General features: G+C 43.5%; 1 protein-coding gene across 1 annotated transcript in view; it reads left to right on the forward strand.

Moving 5' to 3' along the window:
- Window positions 1-20507, forward strand: part of ITPK1 (inositol-tetrakisphosphate 1-kinase) — a 237867-nt gene that overhangs the window by 114575 nt on the left and 102785 nt on the right. The window contains exon 3 of the mRNA XM_039535795.1: window positions 18696-18821. Within this exon, the coding sequence (XP_039391729.1) occupies window positions 18696-18821 (126 nt within the window). The remainder of the gene's footprint in view (window positions 1-18695; window positions 18822-20507) is intronic.

A 20507-nucleotide genomic window follows, 5' to 3' on the forward strand; every position in this document is an offset into this window, starting at 1 on the left:
GCTAGAGATGAGGGATAGAGTTAAAAGGGACAAGGAAGCAAAGGGGAGAAAGAGCAGTAGAAACAATCCAAATCTCCTGCCAATCCTGCACAATCCAATGACTGGAAGGTGAAGTTAGACAAATACACACTGGAAAGAAGGGGGAATTTTTTTGCAGTGAGTAATTAACCATTGGAACAATTTACCTAGGGTCATGGTGGATTCTCCATTGTTAGCAATTTTTAAATCAAGATTGGATGTTTTTCTAAAAGCTACACTCCAGGAATTATTTTGGGGAAGTCCTATAGCCTGTTTCATCCAGGAGGTCAGACCAGCTGATCACAATGGTCCTTTCTGAACTGAGAATCTATTAATCTGCTCCCTCCAGTACCAGAAGAATCAGAAAATTGACAGCCAGGCATCAAGTATAGTTAGGTTCTTGTGTAAAGGATTGCTTAGTGTAGCATACTTTTTTGTTGCATTGCCAGCACCACTGAGAGGAACCCAGCCTCGGAAACTGGCTTACCATCTCCCACTGGGAAGCTGTCGGCTTGCTGTCAAGCAGAAACCTGCTGTGTCCAATGTTAACCTGATTCCTGGGAACTCTTTTCCCAGTCACCTGTAGTCTTCAATTCAATCTTTCTGCACTAATGATTTGAACAGGTATGAAATGCTAGGGAGGTGGTGGTGGTGAATTTGGGGTTGCGCACTGTTCCTGTTTCTGCAGCTCAGTTCATTAAAGATCCTTGTTATATGTAACAGGTCTCTAAGTTCTCCATCCTAGCAATAGCCCGTTAGAATCCTGCAGTAAATTAAAGTGGAAGCTGCTTCCCTCTTCTGATTTTTAATAAGAAAAGAACTTCACATTTGTAAATTGCAAAATGGAATTTGGCTGGAAAGTTACAAGTGTGCCTGCACAAAAGGGCTCAGGATGTTTTGTTTAGACTAGCAGTAAGTGTGGGCTGCCAATTAGCGAACTGAATGGAGGTTTGTTACAAAGCAGGCTCCCTTTTTGTGCTTTATAAATTTTAAGTGACAATGTCTAGATATTGGTTTTGCAACTGTGACAGAAGTCCTCTCTCCACAGAGCAGATACAGTGCTGGCAGGTACAATGAAAGCTTCTTCCACACTACACCACCAATGTATCTTAATCCTGATGTAAAGGGATAATTGCTCATAGTGAGGTGGCAGTGAGGTTTGCAATGTGAGCACATGTCCACTGGTTTGAGAACAACTAATTTCACATATCTCTTAAATGTAAAGGGTTGGTGTGTTCAGCTCTTAACCGAAAGATTGGTGGTTCCAGTCCCGCCAGGAAAACAGCCCATTTTTCCAGGGTGCTCAGGTACTACAATGATGGAGGCAGTGGAAGAAATTAAATGGAAGATGGCACAGAGAGAATGATTTTTAGTCTCTATGGGAGAGGACCAGACTTGGGTTAGCAACATGTTCTGTTGTCACATTAGAAGACAAAATTGACAATAGTCTGGAGGAGAGAGGACGACGACAACTCTCACCTTTCTGATGAATGACCCACACCGATTTAGGATATGTCTACATGGCCGAAAAAAAAGTCCTTAATTTGGGGACCTCAAGAGGTCATCTTGTCCAGTTCCCTGAACTCATGTCTAGATAATACTCAGAACTGCCAAGTGGTCTCCAACCTTTTTATGCCCAAGATCACTTTTTGAATTTAAGGGCAACACAGGATCTACCCCGGCCCTTCCGTGAGGCCCCACTCACTCCATCCCCCCCTCTCTTGGTCACTCGCTCTCCCCCACCCTCACTCACTTTCACTGGGCTGGGGTAGGGAGATGGGTTCAGGAGGGGGTGTGGGCTCTGGGCTGGGGCCAAGGGGTTCGCAGTATGGGAGGGGGCTCTGGGCTGAGCCTGGGGCAGCGGTTGGGGTATAGGAGGGGATATGGGGTGCAAACTCTTGGAGAGAGTTTGGGTTTAGGAGGGGCCTCCGGGCTGGGGCAGAGTGTTGGGGTGCAGGCTTTGGGAGGGAGTTTGGATGCAGGAGGGGGTTCAGGGTGCTGACTCTGGGAGGGGGCTATGGGGTTGGGTGCGGCCTCCCGCTGGGCAGCACTTTCCGGTGGCTCCTGGTTGGTGGTGCAGCGTGGCTGCCACTAAGGCAGGCTCCTTGCCTACCCCAGCCCAATACTACTGAAAGGGGCCAGTGTACCCTTGCGGCCCTGCGGGGGAGGCAGGCAACACGTGGCTCTGTGTGCTGCCCCTCTCTGCAAGCACCGCCCCCGCAGCTCCCATTGGCCGCAGCTCCCATTGGTCCCATTGGGGCTGGAGCTTGCAGGCAGGAGCAGTGTGTGGAGGAAGACCCCTGCCCCCGTGGCCATGCTGGCCACTTTGCCGCTGGAGATTGCGATCGACTGGGAGATCCTCTAGGATTGACCAGTCGATTGCGATTGACCGGTTGGTGACCACTGATTTAGGCCATCCTGGACAGGTGTTTGTCTAACCTGCTTTTAAAAATCTCCAATGACGGAGATTCCACAACCTCCCTAGGCAATTTTATTCCAGTGTTTAACCACCGGACGGTTAGCAAGTTTTTTTGTAATGTCCAATCTAAACCTCCCTTGCTGCAATTTAAGCCCATTGCTTCTTGTCCTATTCTCGGAGGTTAAGAAGAACAATTTTTCTCCCTCCTCCTTGTAACAGCCTTTTATGTATTTGAAAACTGTTATCAGTCTTCTCTTTTCCAGACTAAACAAACCCATTTTTTTCAATCTTCCTTCATAGGTCATGTTTTCTAGACCTTTAATCATTTTTGTTGTTCCTCTCTGGACTTTCTCTAATTTGTCCACATCCTTCCTGAAATGTGGCACCCAGAACTGGACACAATACTCCAGTTGAGGCCTAAGATGACCTGCATTCATGAACTCAGGTTAAAATAGCAGTGAAGGCTTGGCAACTTGGCTTTTAACTTGGACTACCAGCTTGAGGTAAAGCCTACAGGGCAGCTTGGGGTTGGACTCAAGCTTCTAACCTGAGTTAAAAGCTGAGTTGCTGTGTCGTCACTGCCATTTTAGCCCTGGTTAGCTAACCCGAGTTAAGAATATACCTTTTTTTGCAGTGTAGCCATACCTGTAGAGAGAGAATCAGAAACACTAGCTGATAGTCTGACAGCCTGGTGAAAGACACTCTGGGCATAAGCTCTTTCTACCTCTGCATCTAAAAGCTTGATTCTCCACTGTTTGAGCTTAAGAGCCAGGTCCATTAGCTTTCAAACCAATAGGAGACTCATAAACTTCTGTATATAGTCCAGTTGTGTGCTGATTGGGCCACAAACCGGCTGCAGGTTGAGAACCACTGTACTAGAGGGAGACAGAGCCACATTATGGTAGACCTCATGTACCCCAGGCTACCAGTAACTTACCAAACTTCCTCTGTCAGAAAGCTTAGAAGCTGGCCAGCTGTGCTTTTTGGCAGTCTAGCTGCGTTAGTTTTGTTTTGATTTTATTCTTTCTGCCCTCTACCAGGTTAACTTATAAGTGGAACTGGATCTGGTGTCTGTTGAAGGGGCACCATCACTTTAAAGATCCTGTTTTTTTCTGAAAATATTTTACCTACTGCTGTGGTAGATACTGCCAAGACTACTTTAAATGAAAGGAATTTAAGGGGGAGGGCAGGCACCCCTTTCCCCCGCTAGCCCCTCATTTCTTGCTATTCTTCCCTGTTTGTTTACTTGGTGCCTTTGACCGCACTTTGTCACTTTCTCCCCTGTACAGGGAGTTAGTTTCTCCTGTTTGTGTGGGCCTTTCAGACAGCAACAGGGGAGAGAAAAAAGATTAATGAGGAAATTAGTAGGATTAGTAGGAAAATGTGACTGTAAACACAGCAATTAGAAAGGGCATTCGGACAGTACCTGAAACTACTGTTAACTAAGCTTTTAAAAAAAAAATTAAAATTAAAAAAATCTTTAAAAAAAATGGAATTTGGTGCATCTGCCTGAGGAGACATAAATAGACACCTAACATAAGGGACACCAAAGCAAGAGTTAAGAAATGGCCTGGGCCCATAACCAAAGGAGTTGTTGCGACTTCCCGCTCCAAATGGCAGCACGAAGGACATGGATGAGGGGAGAGGCAGATTTTTGTGGAATGTCCCAGACTTGGTTAAACCTAGACTTCCAAGTAACCTCATTACTCAGACCTATATTGGGTTGTGCCTCTGGTGATCTTTTCCCATTGGCACTCTATTTTTAATGGAAGCGAGGAATGCAAGCTTGAGAATGTGTAATTTGGAACGCGAGAATGTGCAACTTTGATCTTTTCACCTATCCCCTCTAGCCTTTCCCTTTAGAAAAAAAATTCTCTAATTGCTCCTTGATCACATACGGTCTTGAGTATATTTCCACCGCAAAATGTGGCATAAATTATACTGGTGCTTAATAACCATGTGTGCTGCCTCAAGAAATGAGGGAGAAAGGGAAGACTAAATTAGCTGTGTGTGTGTGTGTGTGTGTTACTTACTTTTGTGAACCCCTTTCTTAACATAAAGTGATCACAATACGTAGAATTACAACAGGCCAAATTCCACACTATTATTCTTGTAAAGTCTGTGAAGATCAAGGTTGGAATCTTGGCCCTGTTGAAGTCAGGGGCAATTCTGCTATTGACTTCTGTAGGCCCAGGATTTCTTCCCCAGTGTCTCTACTTTACTGAATGTGCAAGTCCTATTAAGTCTATGATAGAATTTATTTGCATGCATGTATCTGAGGGAAGGATTCGACCCTAATGATGCATCTTATATTAACAATCTTATGCAAAGAGAACAACCATGAGATCCTAATTAAAAAGCTCTGGGTTTGGCTATTGTTTTGTTGTAATCTGTTCTGTCATGCAGATCAGTACACACACACACACACACGAGACAAAATCATGAAATCATTGTAAATTCCAGTCTTGGCCATAAGTATTCTGCTAATTTAAGAAATGAAAAACCTATCAGCTAGGTAGAACAAGTTGTGTATTGACATTCACAAGGCAAGGACCCTGGTAGAATTGTGGTGTTAATACATAAACATTCAGACAGAGAAAAATGTCTTTTAATTCATCCTCTGAAGGTAAAAATAAAGGTTTCAGACTGAGCAATTTCTTTTCTAATAGAGCACTAATATCATCCTTCTATAAAGAACACTCATTTTAGCAAGATAGAACATTGAGCACTCCACTTTGTAACAATTCAGATTTCAGCACATGGAGTGTAGGCATCGTTGGGTGCAAGCTTGTTAAGAATCTTCTATATTTTTTTTAATTGAGAGTGTTAGGGTTTGTAGGTACAAAATTGTATCCATCTTTTCTCCTGGATGTTAGCAGAGTCCATGTGATACTTTTGTGTGTCTCCCCTCCCCAACCAAGTATTTCAGTGCTTTGCACCACTCCTCCTTCTCCTACTCTCTCTGAGTTTAAAAAAAAACCAACATTGCTAGCCACCCAGCACTTGTGAGCAACTCTAAGTAATACCATGTGACGGAGGGTGGAATTTTGATCAGCTGAAACTGAAATGCATTTCCTTATTTTTACAAAGGATCCTAATGAGTTTGAGAGAAATTTAAAAAAAAAATGCCAAATACATTTGTACTTTCTCTCCTTCCAGCCATCTCTCACTTCACCCAATTACAATTTTTATCATGTAATAAAGATTGTACAGATTCAGTCAGCTGATGATCAGACTTTGTTTAAATGCATACTGGATGCTCTCTGGGTTTGCTTACAGCTTTGTCTCATCAGTGTGTCTTTTTGTGGACTGAGAAGCACATGTGGAAACCAGACACACTGCTGTCAGCTGGTAAAAGAGAGTTGATTAGAATGATGAAAGCATGGCTGTGACTATCTGTTCACCAACTGGAACCCTCATTTAGAGGAGAATTATTGCTGAGGCAGTAGGGATCCATCAAGGAGTACAGCAGCACATTCCAAAGCATCTACTCCCATTGGTATCTGAAAAACACTACTTAGGTCAGATTCCTAAAGATGAGTCCTATCTAGTTCTGGTCCAGAAATGAACTTCCTTAAAGTTCAGGGTCAGGGGATGGAGCCAGAGATCAGCCCACCCCAAAAATAACATGAATATAAACTGTTTCTTATGATGCCACCACTAAATGTGGAAGCCAGTGCAGTATGTGTTTAGGTTTCAGAGTAGCAGCCGTGTTAGTCTGTATCCGCAAAAAGAACAGGAGTACTTGTGGCACCTTAGAGACTAACAAATTTATTTGAGCATAAGCTGTAGCCCACTAAATAAATAAATAAATTTGTTAGTCTCTAAGGTGCCACAAATACTCCTGTTCTTTGTGTTTAGGTTAGTGTTCTTATGAAAACTTCTATGGAATGGTTATTCCATCTCTTCTCCTTCATCTTAATATCCCAGGTTCCCTTGAAATTTTTTTTTTTAAGCGTAGTCACTGTTTATTGTGAGCAGTGCTCTTCCAGATGGGCCTCCAAATACTGAATGATTTTAGTTGTGAGTTGTAGTGAGTGCTTACATGACCCTATTATACCTGGATATTACAGGTCGAGTCCCCTCCTCCCACCTCTCACTCAGACTGCACTCACTCCTGTGTGTTGCAGTATTTTTATACACGGTATTGAGGACCAAATAACATTCTCTGTTCTGAGGGATTGCCCAGTTCATTTCTGGCCTGACTTGGCAACGGAACTGCCCTTTCTTTCAACATTTCTGACATAGCTACTATCAAGAAGTATCAGAAATCTCCCAGGGAAACCTTTTTTTCTGCTCTTTCTAAACCAAATTTGCAAATGCAGAAGCTTTGACTACAGCACCCAAGGTTTAGATTGCTTTTCTGATCCACATCCCTAATTTGCCCAACCTTTCTGGTGCTGTGATTTAATTATTGTATATAAGCAAATGCTGTTTTTTGACAGAAATGGAAGCCAGTGAAATGAGTGTCTCAGCATCATGTTATGTTTACTAAGAATTTTCTCCAGCAGTTTATATTTCCCTATAACTTGCTGTGCTTCCTCAGAGCTGTAATCCTCCTGTGTCACATGTTTCCAGTTCAACTTTTCTTCTCTACTAATCTCAGGATTTGTTCTGCTGCTGTTCCTAATCCACAAGAGCATTTGTGACCTCAGAAGAAACCCCTGGCAAGAAGCTTTTTTGGATTTGGGTGACATGGATTATTCTGCCTACAGTGCTCAAAATCACCAGTTGCCTTTCTGAATCTGTGAACAAGCCTGAAGCACTTATCCACTTGCCTACCAGAAACAGCTTGCTGCATTCATCCAGGGGTCCTAATGGCAAACTAAACTCTCCATTTGGTATGATTACAGGAACAGTTGTTCCTACACCCCTACAGGACAGATTCAGTAAAGTACTTCCTGCAGTCACCAAAGCCGTGTATATAAAAGAACAAGACAAATTAACAGCTATATATACATTTTAAAAAAGAGTTTTTAGCTAGGATTTATCTTGGAGCAACAATTTAGCAGCATGATTCTCAGCAGATAGTGAATTTCACTGAAAGGAAAAATATGGCCAGAGATGCACTGTGGCAAACTTTTAAATGGTGGCCCAAACATTTTAGAAAGCCACTAAGGGCAATGTGATGGGGTGTATCAGGCCCTTTGAGGCCGCTATTGGAGGCCCTGCAGTCCTACCAACTCCACCCCAGGAAAAAGCAGTGAAGGTGGGTCCTCCAGGTCTACCTAGAAAAGCTGCAGGGAGGCAACCAATCAGAGCCCAGCAGGCTCTGTTAAAAGGAGCTACAGGGCTTGAACAAGGCAGTTGCTGGCTGGGACCAGAAGGGTGAAGGAGGACTGGAAGGCTGTGAGACTGCACAGCTAACGAAACTGGGGAGAAACCCTGCTCAAGCAGGGATAGGACTGTGAAGCTTTCCAGGCACAGAGGCCTGGGAGAGGGAACCCTGACTAAAAGGGACAGAGACTATTATAAGCTCTCCAGGTAAAGAGGCTGGAGAGAAGACCCTGAGAAATCAGGGTAGAGACTGAGAAACTCTCCAGGCAAGGAGGCCTGGATGATAACCTGCTTTGACAGAGAACACAAGAAGGTGATGGGACAGTGTGTGAAGCAGGTCAGAGAATGCAGCAGTAGCAACTAGTAAAGAAAGAAGCATGTGGCTGATAATTGTAGAGTCCCTGGGTTGGGACCTGGAGTAGTGGGCAGGGCTGGGTCCCCCACTGGCAAAGTGGCCAAAGCCCTGAGAAGGGGGCAAGTTTTGTTTTGGAGCCCAAGAAAGGGACTAGAGTTTAAACAGGCCCAGAGATTGGGCTGAAGACCTCGGAGAGGGCCAACTGTTTGTTGGACTGTGTTATCCGGAAGGGGGTTCCTTCATGTGTCTGTCTTTAGACTATGTGTGACTTAGCCGAAGGGCCGAGTCACTGAAGATCCACCTGACGAAGGCAACCGCCAGCATGGAGCACCAGGAACACAAAAAGGAAAGAGTGCAGATTGCACCCTCACTGACAGGAGGTGCTCATAAGAGCAGTGTGTGTCCTTCCCTCCTCCTCCCATCACAGCCAAGTAATAAGCTGAGCACAAGCCCTGTGTAGGTGTCAATAGTGAAATCAAGTTACACAAACAGAACAGCATTTGGGAATGAAAGACCTGAAATGCTAAGATCAGAACTTTCAATTGGGTATGCAGAGGAATAGGAGCCAGTGGAAGGGGTTTAAATAACTGAGTCAAGTGGAGATTGCCAAGAACCCAGACCAAAAACTTCAGTGCTGTTCTGCAAACCCAGCCTAAAGTCCTCCTCCATAACCTCTGTGCCACTTCATCACATTGCTTAGGAGACCATCTCTTGATGTTAACAGTCTCACCAGTTATTCCCTGTTTGGGGGGAAGATTATTGAGAAGGCTGTGGTGAGGCAGCTCTGGTCACACAGTTCTGTTGGATTAATGGGGGCAGGATTGCTTCATTATAAGGAGAAAGGTTAATCATTATTATTTACTTATATTACTGGAGTGCTGAGGAGCTCTAGTCATGGACCAGGACCCCATTATTCTTAGGGGTTGAAGCACAGGGATGGGAGTCAGGAGATCTAGGTTCTTTCCCCAGCTTTAGCTTGGGCAAGTCCCTAAGGGCTTGTCTACACTGGCACTTTGCAGCGCTGCAACTTTCTTGCTTGGAGTATGAAAAAACACCCCCTTAAGTGCAGCAAGTTTCAGCGCTGTAAAGCGCCAGTGTAGACTGTGCACCGGGTGGATTTTTTAGAGCTCTGGGAGAGCTCTCTACCAGCGCTCTGCCGCGACCACACAAGCGGCAGCGCTTTAACGTTGCCAGTGTAGACTAGCCCTTAGTGCTTTCCCCATCTGCTCCTTGGAGATAATACAGGCTTCACAGAGGGGTTGTGATGCTTAACTTAATGAAGTGTGTAAAGTGCTTTGGGACCCTATGACAGATAGTGCTGTAGAGATGTAAAGTAACCATTACTGGTATCAATGCAAGAAAATGCCAAGTAACAATCTGTTGAGTATGGGATTCCATATCTAAGTATTATTGATTGGGACTGTCAGGGTTCCCTCCCCACTCTGAACTCTGGGTTACAGATGTGGGGACCCACATGAAAGACCCCGTAAGCTTGTATTCCACCAGCTTAGGTTAAAAACTTCCCCAAGGCACAAATAACTTTCCTTGTCCTTGGACGGTATTGCTACTACCACCAAGTGATTTAAACAAACATTCGGGGGCGCCACTTGGAACCCTATTCCCCAAAAATATACCCCAAACCCCTTCACCCCCTTTCTTGGGGGGGGCTTGAGAATAATATACCAACCAAATAGGTTAACAAGGTAAGCACAGGCCAAACCATTGGTTCTTAAAAGAAGAACTTTACTTTTTTTTTTTTAAATAATAAAAGAAGCAACTCTGTCAAATCAGGATGGACGGTAATTTTACAGGGTAATAAAAAGATTTAAAACACAGAGGATTCCCCTCTAGGCTCAACTTCAAAGTTACAAACCAGGAATAAACCTCCATCTTGGCATAGGGAAAATTCATAAGCTAAAACAAAAGATAATCTAATGCATTTCCTTGCTATCACTTACAATTTCTGTAATTTTAGATGCATCATTTCAGTAGGAGTTGGATTACCTGCTTGGTCCCTCTCTCTCTGTCTCAAGAGGGAACATACACAAAAGAGCACAAACACTTTCAAATCTGAAGGGTGGGGGGATTATCTCCTTTCCTTATTGGTCCTTTTAGTCAGGAGCCAACCAGGTTATTTGAGCTTCTTAACCCCTTACAGGTAAAGGCGGGATTTTATGCTCCCCTTAGCTGTATGTTTATGAGAGGAATGAGAATGGGAAGCTGCTTTCTTATTGGTGCTGGCTTGGTTTCTGTCACAACTGTAGTTTTATCTCTGGTATTGGTGACAGACAAAGAGCTCTGTTCAGAGGCTCGCATCAAAGCTTTGTGTGGGACTTGCCAAGCAAGTTGGTGGTGGAATAGAATCTGCCTAGGGAAGGCCTGGAATGCAGTCATAGAATCATAGACTATCCGGGTTGGAAGGGACCTCAGGAGGTCATCTAGTCCAACCCCCTGCTCAAAGCAGGACCAGTCCCCAACTAAATCATCCCAGCCAGGGCTTTGTCAAGCCTGACCTTAAAAGCCTCTAAGGAAGGAGATTCCACCACCTCCCTAGGTAACCCATTCCAGTGCTTCACCACCCTCTTAGTGAAAAAGTTTTTCCTAATATCTAACCTAAATCTCCCCTTGAGACTGCAATTTGAGACTATTACTCCTTGTTCTGTTGTTGTCCTTGTTCAAGTCTTCTGGTTGACTTGAGTAGATCTGCTGACATGCTTGTAGACATGGAGGTGGTTGGCAGTTTTGTTTCTTTGGGGCAGAGGAGGAACAGCTTCCAGTTCAAGTACGCAAAATCTCATTTTTTTTCAGCAAGATAATTTACCACCAGGATGGTGTTTGTATGGTGATCATGAAAGAGCTAGCTGACATGTCTGTTTTATGTCTAGATAGCCCAGTGATGGGGGCAATAGGAATGCTTTCGGTAGACAGAAACATGGGAGCAGACATGCAGCAGGCATCCTCTAGTGGTATGAATTAGTAGTACCTGTGCCCTATGATAACTATGTATTTTGCTGCAGATCATCCTAACAGTGCTCTACTTCATCCTCAAAATTCCAGTAAATATTAAAAAGATGCCAGGTCCTATATATTAGTTATTTGGACTGGATTTTGCTACTAGGTATACTGCTGCTGAGATTTTTGGAACGCATCACGGATGGGGCTGTGCATATTATTCTTCATAACTGCTATAAGGGTGCCACTTAAAACTAGACCGGACAAAGCACTAGTAGAAAATGTACTGTAGGGATCAGTCCTGCATTAGTGCAAGAATAGGCTTGACGTCCCAATAGGTCATCACTGTCCTGAATTTCCTTGACTCTATGAAGAGTGAAGCAGTGGTACTTTCAAGTTGCATTTCGTTCCCGTTGGGTGAGTTTCTTTTGATGGCTGGTGTCAGTGTTTTTATCAATGCGGAGATAGTCACTCCTCTAGTCAGGCAGTCGGGAAGGGGGAGGGTGTGGAGAGGAGGGGAAGTCTCCACACCATAGCAGATTTCCTTTCTCAGACCTCTTGCTGCTGCAGCAGAACTTTAATGGAGAATGGCTCAAGTTAATTCGGCACTGTGGGAGATGGTGGAGGGAGAGGAACAAAAAGAATCCTGTTAGTGAACTCTTCACTCCTTTTCCTTACAGTCTGCTATGGCTTGGTTTGCGTTTGCCCTTTGCAATGGGATCAGGCTGGTGCTCCTGTCACAAAGAGATGTTTATATTCAACCAATTCTCACTCCCTGCCCTTTTCCCTCTATTATCAGTTAGCTTTGCATGTGGAAGACAGAGCTTTTTGGCAGGGTTAGAGGGATGATGAGATGAGTCTTACTCTTTTAAATGCTTTAAAGAGACATGAAGGAGTGTGTGTGGTACTAATTTTGATGGAATAAATGGGCCCAAAGAGTTGAAGATGTTAACATAAGCCAGTCACGGCCCAACATTAAACACGTTTAAACAAGTTTTGGCATACAGAGACCTCAGCCTGCTTAATACCATGACAAACACAATTAAAAATTCTTTTGAACCTTTTATTAAAGATACAGAGAAAAGAAGGAAAATAGTTAAAACATTTGAAATGTTAAGTATGAAGTCTGGGTTTCATTTTAACACCCTGGTTCCCTTTCTCTGTAGCTGGAGAGAGTTTTTAGAAAGAACCCCACCCTACCTGATGGTCTTTGACTCTATTAATGATAGTATAACTATCCTGTTGGGGGGGAAGAAAAGAAGTTAGAGGAAATAGGCTGGAACTGTTGTTGTTCAAGCCCAGTCTCATCTAGAAAGCAAAACAAGATGAACACAGACAAGAAGGGAAAGAAAAGAAGAGCAAAGATATTAAATGCAACTTCTGTCTTTGGTGTTGACTGCTACTTGCAGCTATGCTGCTGGAAAAACACGGGCATGGCAAACGGTCTTATTAGCCACTCTCAGAGCTTGCAACTTGTACTAGCATGGGGTTGCTTATGGCATTTGTTCTTAACTGCTTCTCTCTGATCCCAGACCTAGTGCAATGTTGCAAAGTATAAAGCCTTGGCTGGCTAGGCCAGGCTCTTATTAGACAGAAGGCAAAAGGAGAAGGATAGAAAAGAGAAGAAATAATGTGTAGAAGGAAAAGAAACACATGGTGTGTGTGTGGGGGGGGGTGAGACGAAGTCTGACATCCCAAGTGCTATTTGGGATTTAGCCAGAGTTGGTGAAAGTGCCCATGTCATCTGGGTCTCCCTCTTTCTTGCCTGGTCTGGTCAGGACATTTCCCAGGATCAGGGCAACAAACGCCCAACAGTGTCATGGTAGAACCTGGAGTCCCAGAAGGTCGTTGCAGTGGCAGCCGTGAGAGTGAAGCTTGCTCCTTCGTTTTTCTGTTTTTCATTTAGCCAGCATCTAATTCCCCTCCCCACCCCCCAAGTCTCTCTTTAAGCATTCCAAGAGGAAGTGATGAGTGGAATAGCCCATCCCCTCATTATTTTATTCACCAATTAGGCTTAATTTCTGACAAACCAATTTTGGTCCATTAATTTCCAGTCCCACGCTTCTCTTGTTTGCCAGGCAAGATCTGAACACAATCCTTGAATTATATCAGTAGGACTCTTTGTTTGGATTAATTTAATCTTTGTCTCCCTTTTGCATCTTTTCCCATTACTATTTGTCATAGGAGATTGTGACGCTTTCTGAATTTTCACTCACTCCTTACAGTTGAGCTCACCATAATGTAAAAGGGTGAGCCCAATTATTAGACGTGTGTGTGCATGCGCGTGTGCACTCCCTCTCCTCAACCCCCGGGTGATTAAAAAGGACCAGTCTGTGGTCAACCACATAAGCTAATATCTTCCTCATAGATTTCCTACAGGAAGTTTCTCTACCCTTGCCCTCCAGTGCAGTGACTCTTATTACTAATGTCACTTGGTGGCAACTGGAGCTCACCTTGTGACTTCTGGGTGATATTTGTTTTCCCAGTTAATGGAGGCTTGTGGGCTGCCACTGTCACACGCATGTATAGCTGAGAGGTGAATTCACGGGAAACTTTAGAACTAAGTTATGCTTGTGACTGGACCCCAGAGACACCAAGGTCTGAACTCCGGGATCCTTCTGGGTGGAGTGACACACCACTAAGTGCTGAGACAATCCGCTTGCTGTGTTTTAGTCTCTCTGATTACCTGTGTTATACCAAAGCTGCTATATCTTAAATTAGAGTCATTCCCAGACATTGCTGTCAGGAAAGAGCCTTTTCATACATATATAAAGTACAGTCCTAGCTGAGTTTTCTTTGCAAATAAAATCACTAAGTGTCTCCTTGGCAGATAAGCTATAGTAAATCTTTTGCATCCGTTTCTTTTATTTCTGACAATGGATTCTGTAGCATCTTCAGCTAAGGGGAAAGAGTGATTCTGGATTTTGCGAGTGACTTCTGTCTGTTCCCCTCCCCCTCCAATCTGTTTAAAGGTTTTCAAAGGCTGTTTTCTCCAGAGCTGGCGGACTCTACTGTGCGCACCAACATGCCAGCTTTCAGCTCCTTGAAGACTTGCAATGTACAAATGAAACCCATAGCTCATTACTGTTTTTGATGACTCACATCACTATTGTGCACCAAGGCTAAACTGCATTTATATCAAAGGGATCATAAAACAAAGGGCAATAAAAGATGCGGAGTAGAAATTTGCCCAGGAGGGGAGAAAGGCGGCTAACAATCTGAAAGCCTGGATTCAGTGGACTTTGATAGGTTGAATTCCCAAACCTGAAATGAATTCCAAACGTTTCTGGGTCAGCGCAGTCCTAATTGAATAAGAGTATAGTAGAACTGCATTGGGAATACCGTAAACAGCCTTTGGAACTGAGAAACAAAGGGTAGACTCAAGCTGGTGATGTACTTCCTGTTCAGAGGAAGGAGCACTCAGTGCCAGATAACATCTACATTACCAGTAGAGAGTTTGGATTCTGCACTTTTGGAAATTTTAGTGGGTATAGCCTGTCCCAGTCCCCCCTCCCATGGAGTGGAAAGTTAAATGGAGAAAACCCTTCTTTGCCTTAGAACAAATTTAGTGTTTGTCTGTTTCTCTAGCATCCAGGAGAACATCAAAAGTACCACAGAGGTTGTCACAAAGGACCGTTCTGATATCTCCTTAATCAAAGGGGTCAGAGCTACAGTCTTGGTCTCCACTACTCCTCTTCCCTCCTCCCACTTTCCAAGCATGAAAGATTCACCCATAGCACACAGGCTTTCCCTGCTCAGGATAGACTGTCATTGGGTAAAGGTCACAATTTTGGATTCTGTCACCAATAGATGTCAGGTCAAGTTAGAGGAGTTTTGGCATCTAAAGATGTGGCGAGAGATGTTTCAACAATGGGTGTGTTAATCGGTTTATACAGAGAGTCATTTTAGGAGGAAGATGAGGGTAAATGGAATGGGGGTAGACTGAGGTGAGGAGCAATGACCAGAAAAGTCACAAGGATAGAAGTACACAAGGTCTGTCCACCATTAAGAGAACAGGATGGTATTAAGACTTCATTTGATTCAAATGATAACCCAAACTATTTCCAAAGACGAGCATTACGCAACAAATCCAATTGAGCCTCACTGTGAAACACAGTATATTGTATCATGTACCAGGAGCATTTAAAAAAAAATTGAAACAAAAGTAGATTTTTAAACATTTAGAAAAAATAGCATTTCTTCTTTTGCTAAATCATGCATTTGCCGTTGATGTGTCTTTTGAGTGACCAGATCCCGATTTTCACTCAGATGTGATTTTATTTTTAAACACAGCATGTGGGGTTGCAGGCAGGGCCAATAGAAATTCATGGAATTTTGCCAAACATTTGTATTATCCACAGAATACAGAAAAATCACCAATGTTCTGCGGAAAAAAATTAAACAAATTTTGTTTATTGGAAATTAACTCCCTATGCTCGCCTGTTCCCTCTGCCCCTCCAGTAGCTACTATTGTGCGCTAAGGGAGACCTTTAGCTTAAGGCCTGGTTTATGCTGAAGGACCAAAGTTCCTTATGTAAGTTCGGCATGCGTGTGGTTTATCTCTAGTACTTATTGCTTTCTTCAGCATGTGGATTTGTAACACCTTGGAAGCATAGTCTTGGTATTTTGCATTTGCTACACCTTAGCAGCTCACACTCTGCATGTCCCTCATTCCTCTGTCGTTCATTTAACTAATTTTGCTGGTTGGATGAAGAAATCAAGTGAAATTGATATATTCTAATAGGATCCCCTCTATCAAATGGAGGACATATCAAATGGAGGTAAATGGGCCGTAGTTGCAACCTAAACATTTTCACACTGACGATGGTAAAACATTTTCTCTCACTTTCGTTGCCATGGCATTGATTCTACTTGAAAATAAACCTTTGGATGGTCATGTCAAATGCAAGGAACAGTTGGAGAAGGATACTGAAAGGATCAGGAAGAAGGAGGGTTCAGATTCCAGCTGACAAGCACTAACTCGTTATTTATCTCAGCAGAGACCATCAGAAATTTTATGCTAGCCTTTGTCTGACTTGTGACTGGAGCTGATATTCCTCTTGAAAAGGCTTCATTTTTCAAGGACTTTTTTATGCCAATATACAAAGGAAGGTGGAACTCTTCCAAATCCTGAACAGTTTAGAAATGTTTACCTTCCGTGGCTCTCACTAGAAGACAGAGAATTTACTTTTTCAAACAATCTGATCCTCAGGTCCACATAATGTTGGATTAAACTACAGATTGTGTGGTTGAAATGTACTCGCTATCCCTTCATCCTTAAAGAGCCAGTTAAAGCGACCTCGTAAGCACTGAATTTCTGGACAGAGTAAACTATTAGAATGTTGAATTTGGTATTCTTTGTTCATGGAGGAAGAAATTCAGATTGCTCCTTGCTGGGTGTGTGTCCTAATGCCATCTGTCTGACTTGTGTACAATATGTGCTTTGTTTCCATTCTGAAAACCTGCCCATCTTTATTTGGCGACACAAATAACTCTCATACAGAAAGTGTTTTGCCTGATGACACTGTGCTCAAAATGCATGTGTGAGCCTTACAGGCTCATTTATATTCTTGGGTCATGGCTGGTACTTACTGATGGGGAAGATTCTCTTTTCATTTTCTGAGTTTGTCCTTACAGTTCCAACTGCAAGGACAATAGAAATGTAGAGGACTAACCAGTCTGGCCCACTTGTATGCTTCTTGCTGACTGTCTTCCTAGCTAGACGATCTGAAGATGGATCGGTTTAGATGTCTGCACCTCTGCAGGGATTAGGGGTTTCAGACCTAATTGAACAGACCCTTTTATGTTGCCTTTTTTATGTAAAAGGTGATAGGCTGCTGTGGAAAGTGTCCATCTGGAACTGGATGTTTTGTCTTGTCTTGTCTTTCCTTCTTTTCTTTCCTTTCCTTTTCTTAGGCCTGGTCTACACTATTGGGGGGGGGGGGTTTGAACTAAGGTACGCAACTTCAGCTACGCGAATAGCGTAGCTGAAGTCGAACTACCTTAGTTCGAGTTACTTACCCGTCCTCACGGCGCGGGATCGACGTCCGCGGCTCCCCCGTTGACTCCGCCACCGCCGTTCGCAGTGGTGGAGTTCCGGAGTCGATGGGAGCGCGTTCGGAGTTCGATATATCGCGTCTAGATGAGACGCGATATATCGAACTCCGAGAATTCGATTGCTACCCGCCGATCCGGCGGGTAGTGAAGACGTACACTTAGTAATTGAAGTTCTAGACTCAAAGCACCGACTGCTTTTAGAGAGAAGCATAGCTACTCATTCAGCATGGATCCTGGACTAATTAGTAGTTCACATAATTTGGACCCTGATCCTGCAAACAGTTTTGTGTGTGTGTGTGTGTGTGCTTAGTTTTACTGCTGTTCCTAGTCCCACTGAAATTAACAGCAGTACTCACAGTAGGAAAGTTAAGCATGCACGTAAGTGTGTGCAGGATCATGCCTGTGAATGGAACTCATACCCATCCACAGTTAAAACTCTGCAAGAACCTGGCTATTAGTCTTCCATCTTGTGCGTGTTCATTCTTGTATGTTTCAGATGCTTGGTGGACAAACCAGGGAACAGCAGAACCTACGTTAGATACCTCAACAGGAGAGGTGCTAGGGTGCTCTTTGTTGTATGAAGATCCTTCAGGACTTTCCAAGGTCCACCCCTTTAGATGACCTTAAATCTTTCTTATTTTATAAATCTGTTGTACGTTGCTGTATGTGGCATCTTACAAACAGACTTGGCCCAGTCTTGTAGAGATGACAGTTGTGTGTTCGAAGAGAACATGAATGATATATGCGCGTGTCTGAAGAGTAGGCTCGCTTTCAGTTTATTGTGCACACATCTTTTGACCCTGCTTTTTTTTTCCTTTTTTAAAATCTGTTCTGTTTGGTTTTACAAGCTAACATTGTTTCATGTGCTTAAATACAGCGGCACTGATAGAAAGAGATTGCACAGGCCACTATCTTTTGACATGTGACTAACTTGTCAATATTGATAACTTGGCATTGTTGTTAGAACACGAGACTGTCTAGATGTTTATGCCGAATGAAATTTTCCAATCCCCTAAATGACTTAGACGCTGAAGTCGCATAGACACTTCTGAAAATTCTACCCAAGATGCTCATCACCGGGTGGCTAACCTGAATGCTGCTCCTTGTGGTTATTCAGAAAAGACCAAAACACAACATGGTGAACATGTTCCTTTTAAACGTATCAATAAATGTCATTGGCTGGTTTCTTAAATATATGTACGGTGGCACAAGTGAGTTTGGGGGAGGGATTTGAACGAGGAGAGGGTACGTGCTGGTGCCCTAGCTCAGAAAGGGCCCGGTGAAGCTCTTCGAGATCTTTGGACGAAAGGTGCCTCGTAGTGGTTTGGGTGCTGATGCTTGATATTGGATAGACCCTGTTACTACAGAAACCTCTGTGCAAAGTTCGACTGTTCAGCTGCCCAGGGAATAGGTACTTTCCATGCATTTCTCATGGATGAGATTAAAGCAACACCTCAGTACATTTGGAGTTCAGTGCCAAGAGTGATGCCCAGAGCAACACATCACACTTCAGGGAAATACTGTTGACACTGAGAACTGAAAAGGGAATGGTGGGGGGGATAAAGAATTTGATTGTGGCTGTCTTAATAAGTTTTTCTTTTGTATGGCTTCCTCCAGCTTGACCTTACCAAACCAATCGAAGATCAGGGCCCGTTGGACGTGATCATACATAAACTGACAGATGTCATCCTTGAAGCAGACCAAAATGACAGCCAGTCGTTGGAATTGGTTTACAGGTTCCAGGTGAGTGTCATTTTTCACAGTCCTTGTGCACTTAAGGTGGAGGCAAAAAGCAGAGCAGGAGGCTCGGCTCTTAGTGTTGCCAGTTTAATCCTTTTCCATGGAGTAGGGACACTTGACTAAACCAGCTCCCTGTGCGCTGCTGCTCACCTACTGAGAGCTCCGGGAAAGGTGGCTTTATTGAGCTACACTGGATGCCATAGCTCTGGGTAGATTTTACATTGTGGAGGTAAGCACTGCAATGCCCAGTTCACCCCGGCGTCCTCCTTTCATCATCCTAGAAACATTGCTACTATCTCCAAAGAGGAGTAGGTGTCTGTAGGGTTTTCCCTCAGATCCCCAAAGACAGCCTTGGGCCAAAGATACATAACTAAACAATTGAAAATATGTTTTTCTTGTGCCAGATTTCTCCCACTTCGGAGGGGTGCGTAGAAATTCTTACTTGGCTTGTCCCCAAGCTTTCCCTATTGAGGAAGCCCTTGCTTTCTCTATCCCCCTAGATGTATGATTCATGCAAAGCAGAGGCATTGTGAATTTTTCTGTAGTGTTCTGTCTCCGGTTGAGGAGACTCTTTTATTTATTTCTCCCCAGGAAGTTTACAGTATAGGTCAGATATGCAGGAAAGCCATGCAGACACGTTAGTGATGAAAATAGTATCCAGAGAGCAGGTTTTTCCAAAGACCTCCTCCCATCAGTAATGAGAATGCTGATGAGTTCACAGCTTTAAAAGGAATTGTTTCTAGCTGGTGACTTTGAGCAGTGATGCATGTTTCTCTTTCAAAGAGAGAGGCAACATTCAACACAGCATCACAAGAAATTGTTGTGTATGCTGTTGATATCAGCTTTAAAAACCACAAAGCTTTGGCAGCTTTACACTCCTAGGAAAGGGTGTTCTTTCTGCTCTGCTTAATGAGTTACAAAATCTTCCCGCTTCTCCTGCTTTGGACAAACTATTACGCAAAATAACAAGTTTGATTTGCAGGGATAGCCCCTCTAGTTCTGATTTGTTGAGGAGAAGACAAATATTTATCACAGACTAAGAGAGATGTCCATTACCTTTTGCGCTTGGAAATTGTGGGAGTTACTGAGAAAAGATTTGGAGGTGGGCGAGATTTCAAATGCCTCTCCCTGGCACCCATACAGCACTTGACTTTCTCAAACATCAGCTAACTAATTAATCCTCACAACACTTGTGTGAGGGAAGTATTATCCCCACTCTGCAGATGGGGAAACTGAGGCCTAGCCATATCACTGGACGAAAGCTTATGCTCAAGGTGAAGCATGCTAGGGATTCAGCAGGTTGATGTATGGACTTGGCAATCCGTTGCTGAGATTAGGGAGTTGCAAAATACAGGGTTTGGGTTTCTCTTCCTCCTCAGCATATACACAGGCAACCTCAAATTGCAGACCCAGAAGTTCAGGCAAAAGACAATTGCCTGAAGATAACTAACTAATTGTAGAAAATTCGAATTGTAGAAAATTCGAGCTGTTAGAAAAGACGGAGCATGTGTACCTTTGTAATTCCTAAGGGAAAGGGAAGATCAGAAAGGGTTTCCAGCATCAGATACTAGCAGAGATCTTCATCAGCAGCTGTGGAATCCACAGGAAAGAGAAAATACGTGAAACTAAGCAGTTTTTATTTATACATTTGCACGAGTGTATGTATGTATATAAAATATGGAGAGATTT

The sequence above is a fragment of the Mauremys reevesii genome, linkage group 4, assembly GCF_016161935.1.
Source record: "Mauremys reevesii isolate NIE-2019 linkage group 4, ASM1616193v1, whole genome shotgun sequence".
Taxonomy (NCBI): domain Eukaryota; kingdom Metazoa; phylum Chordata; order Testudines; family Geoemydidae; genus Mauremys; species Mauremys reevesii.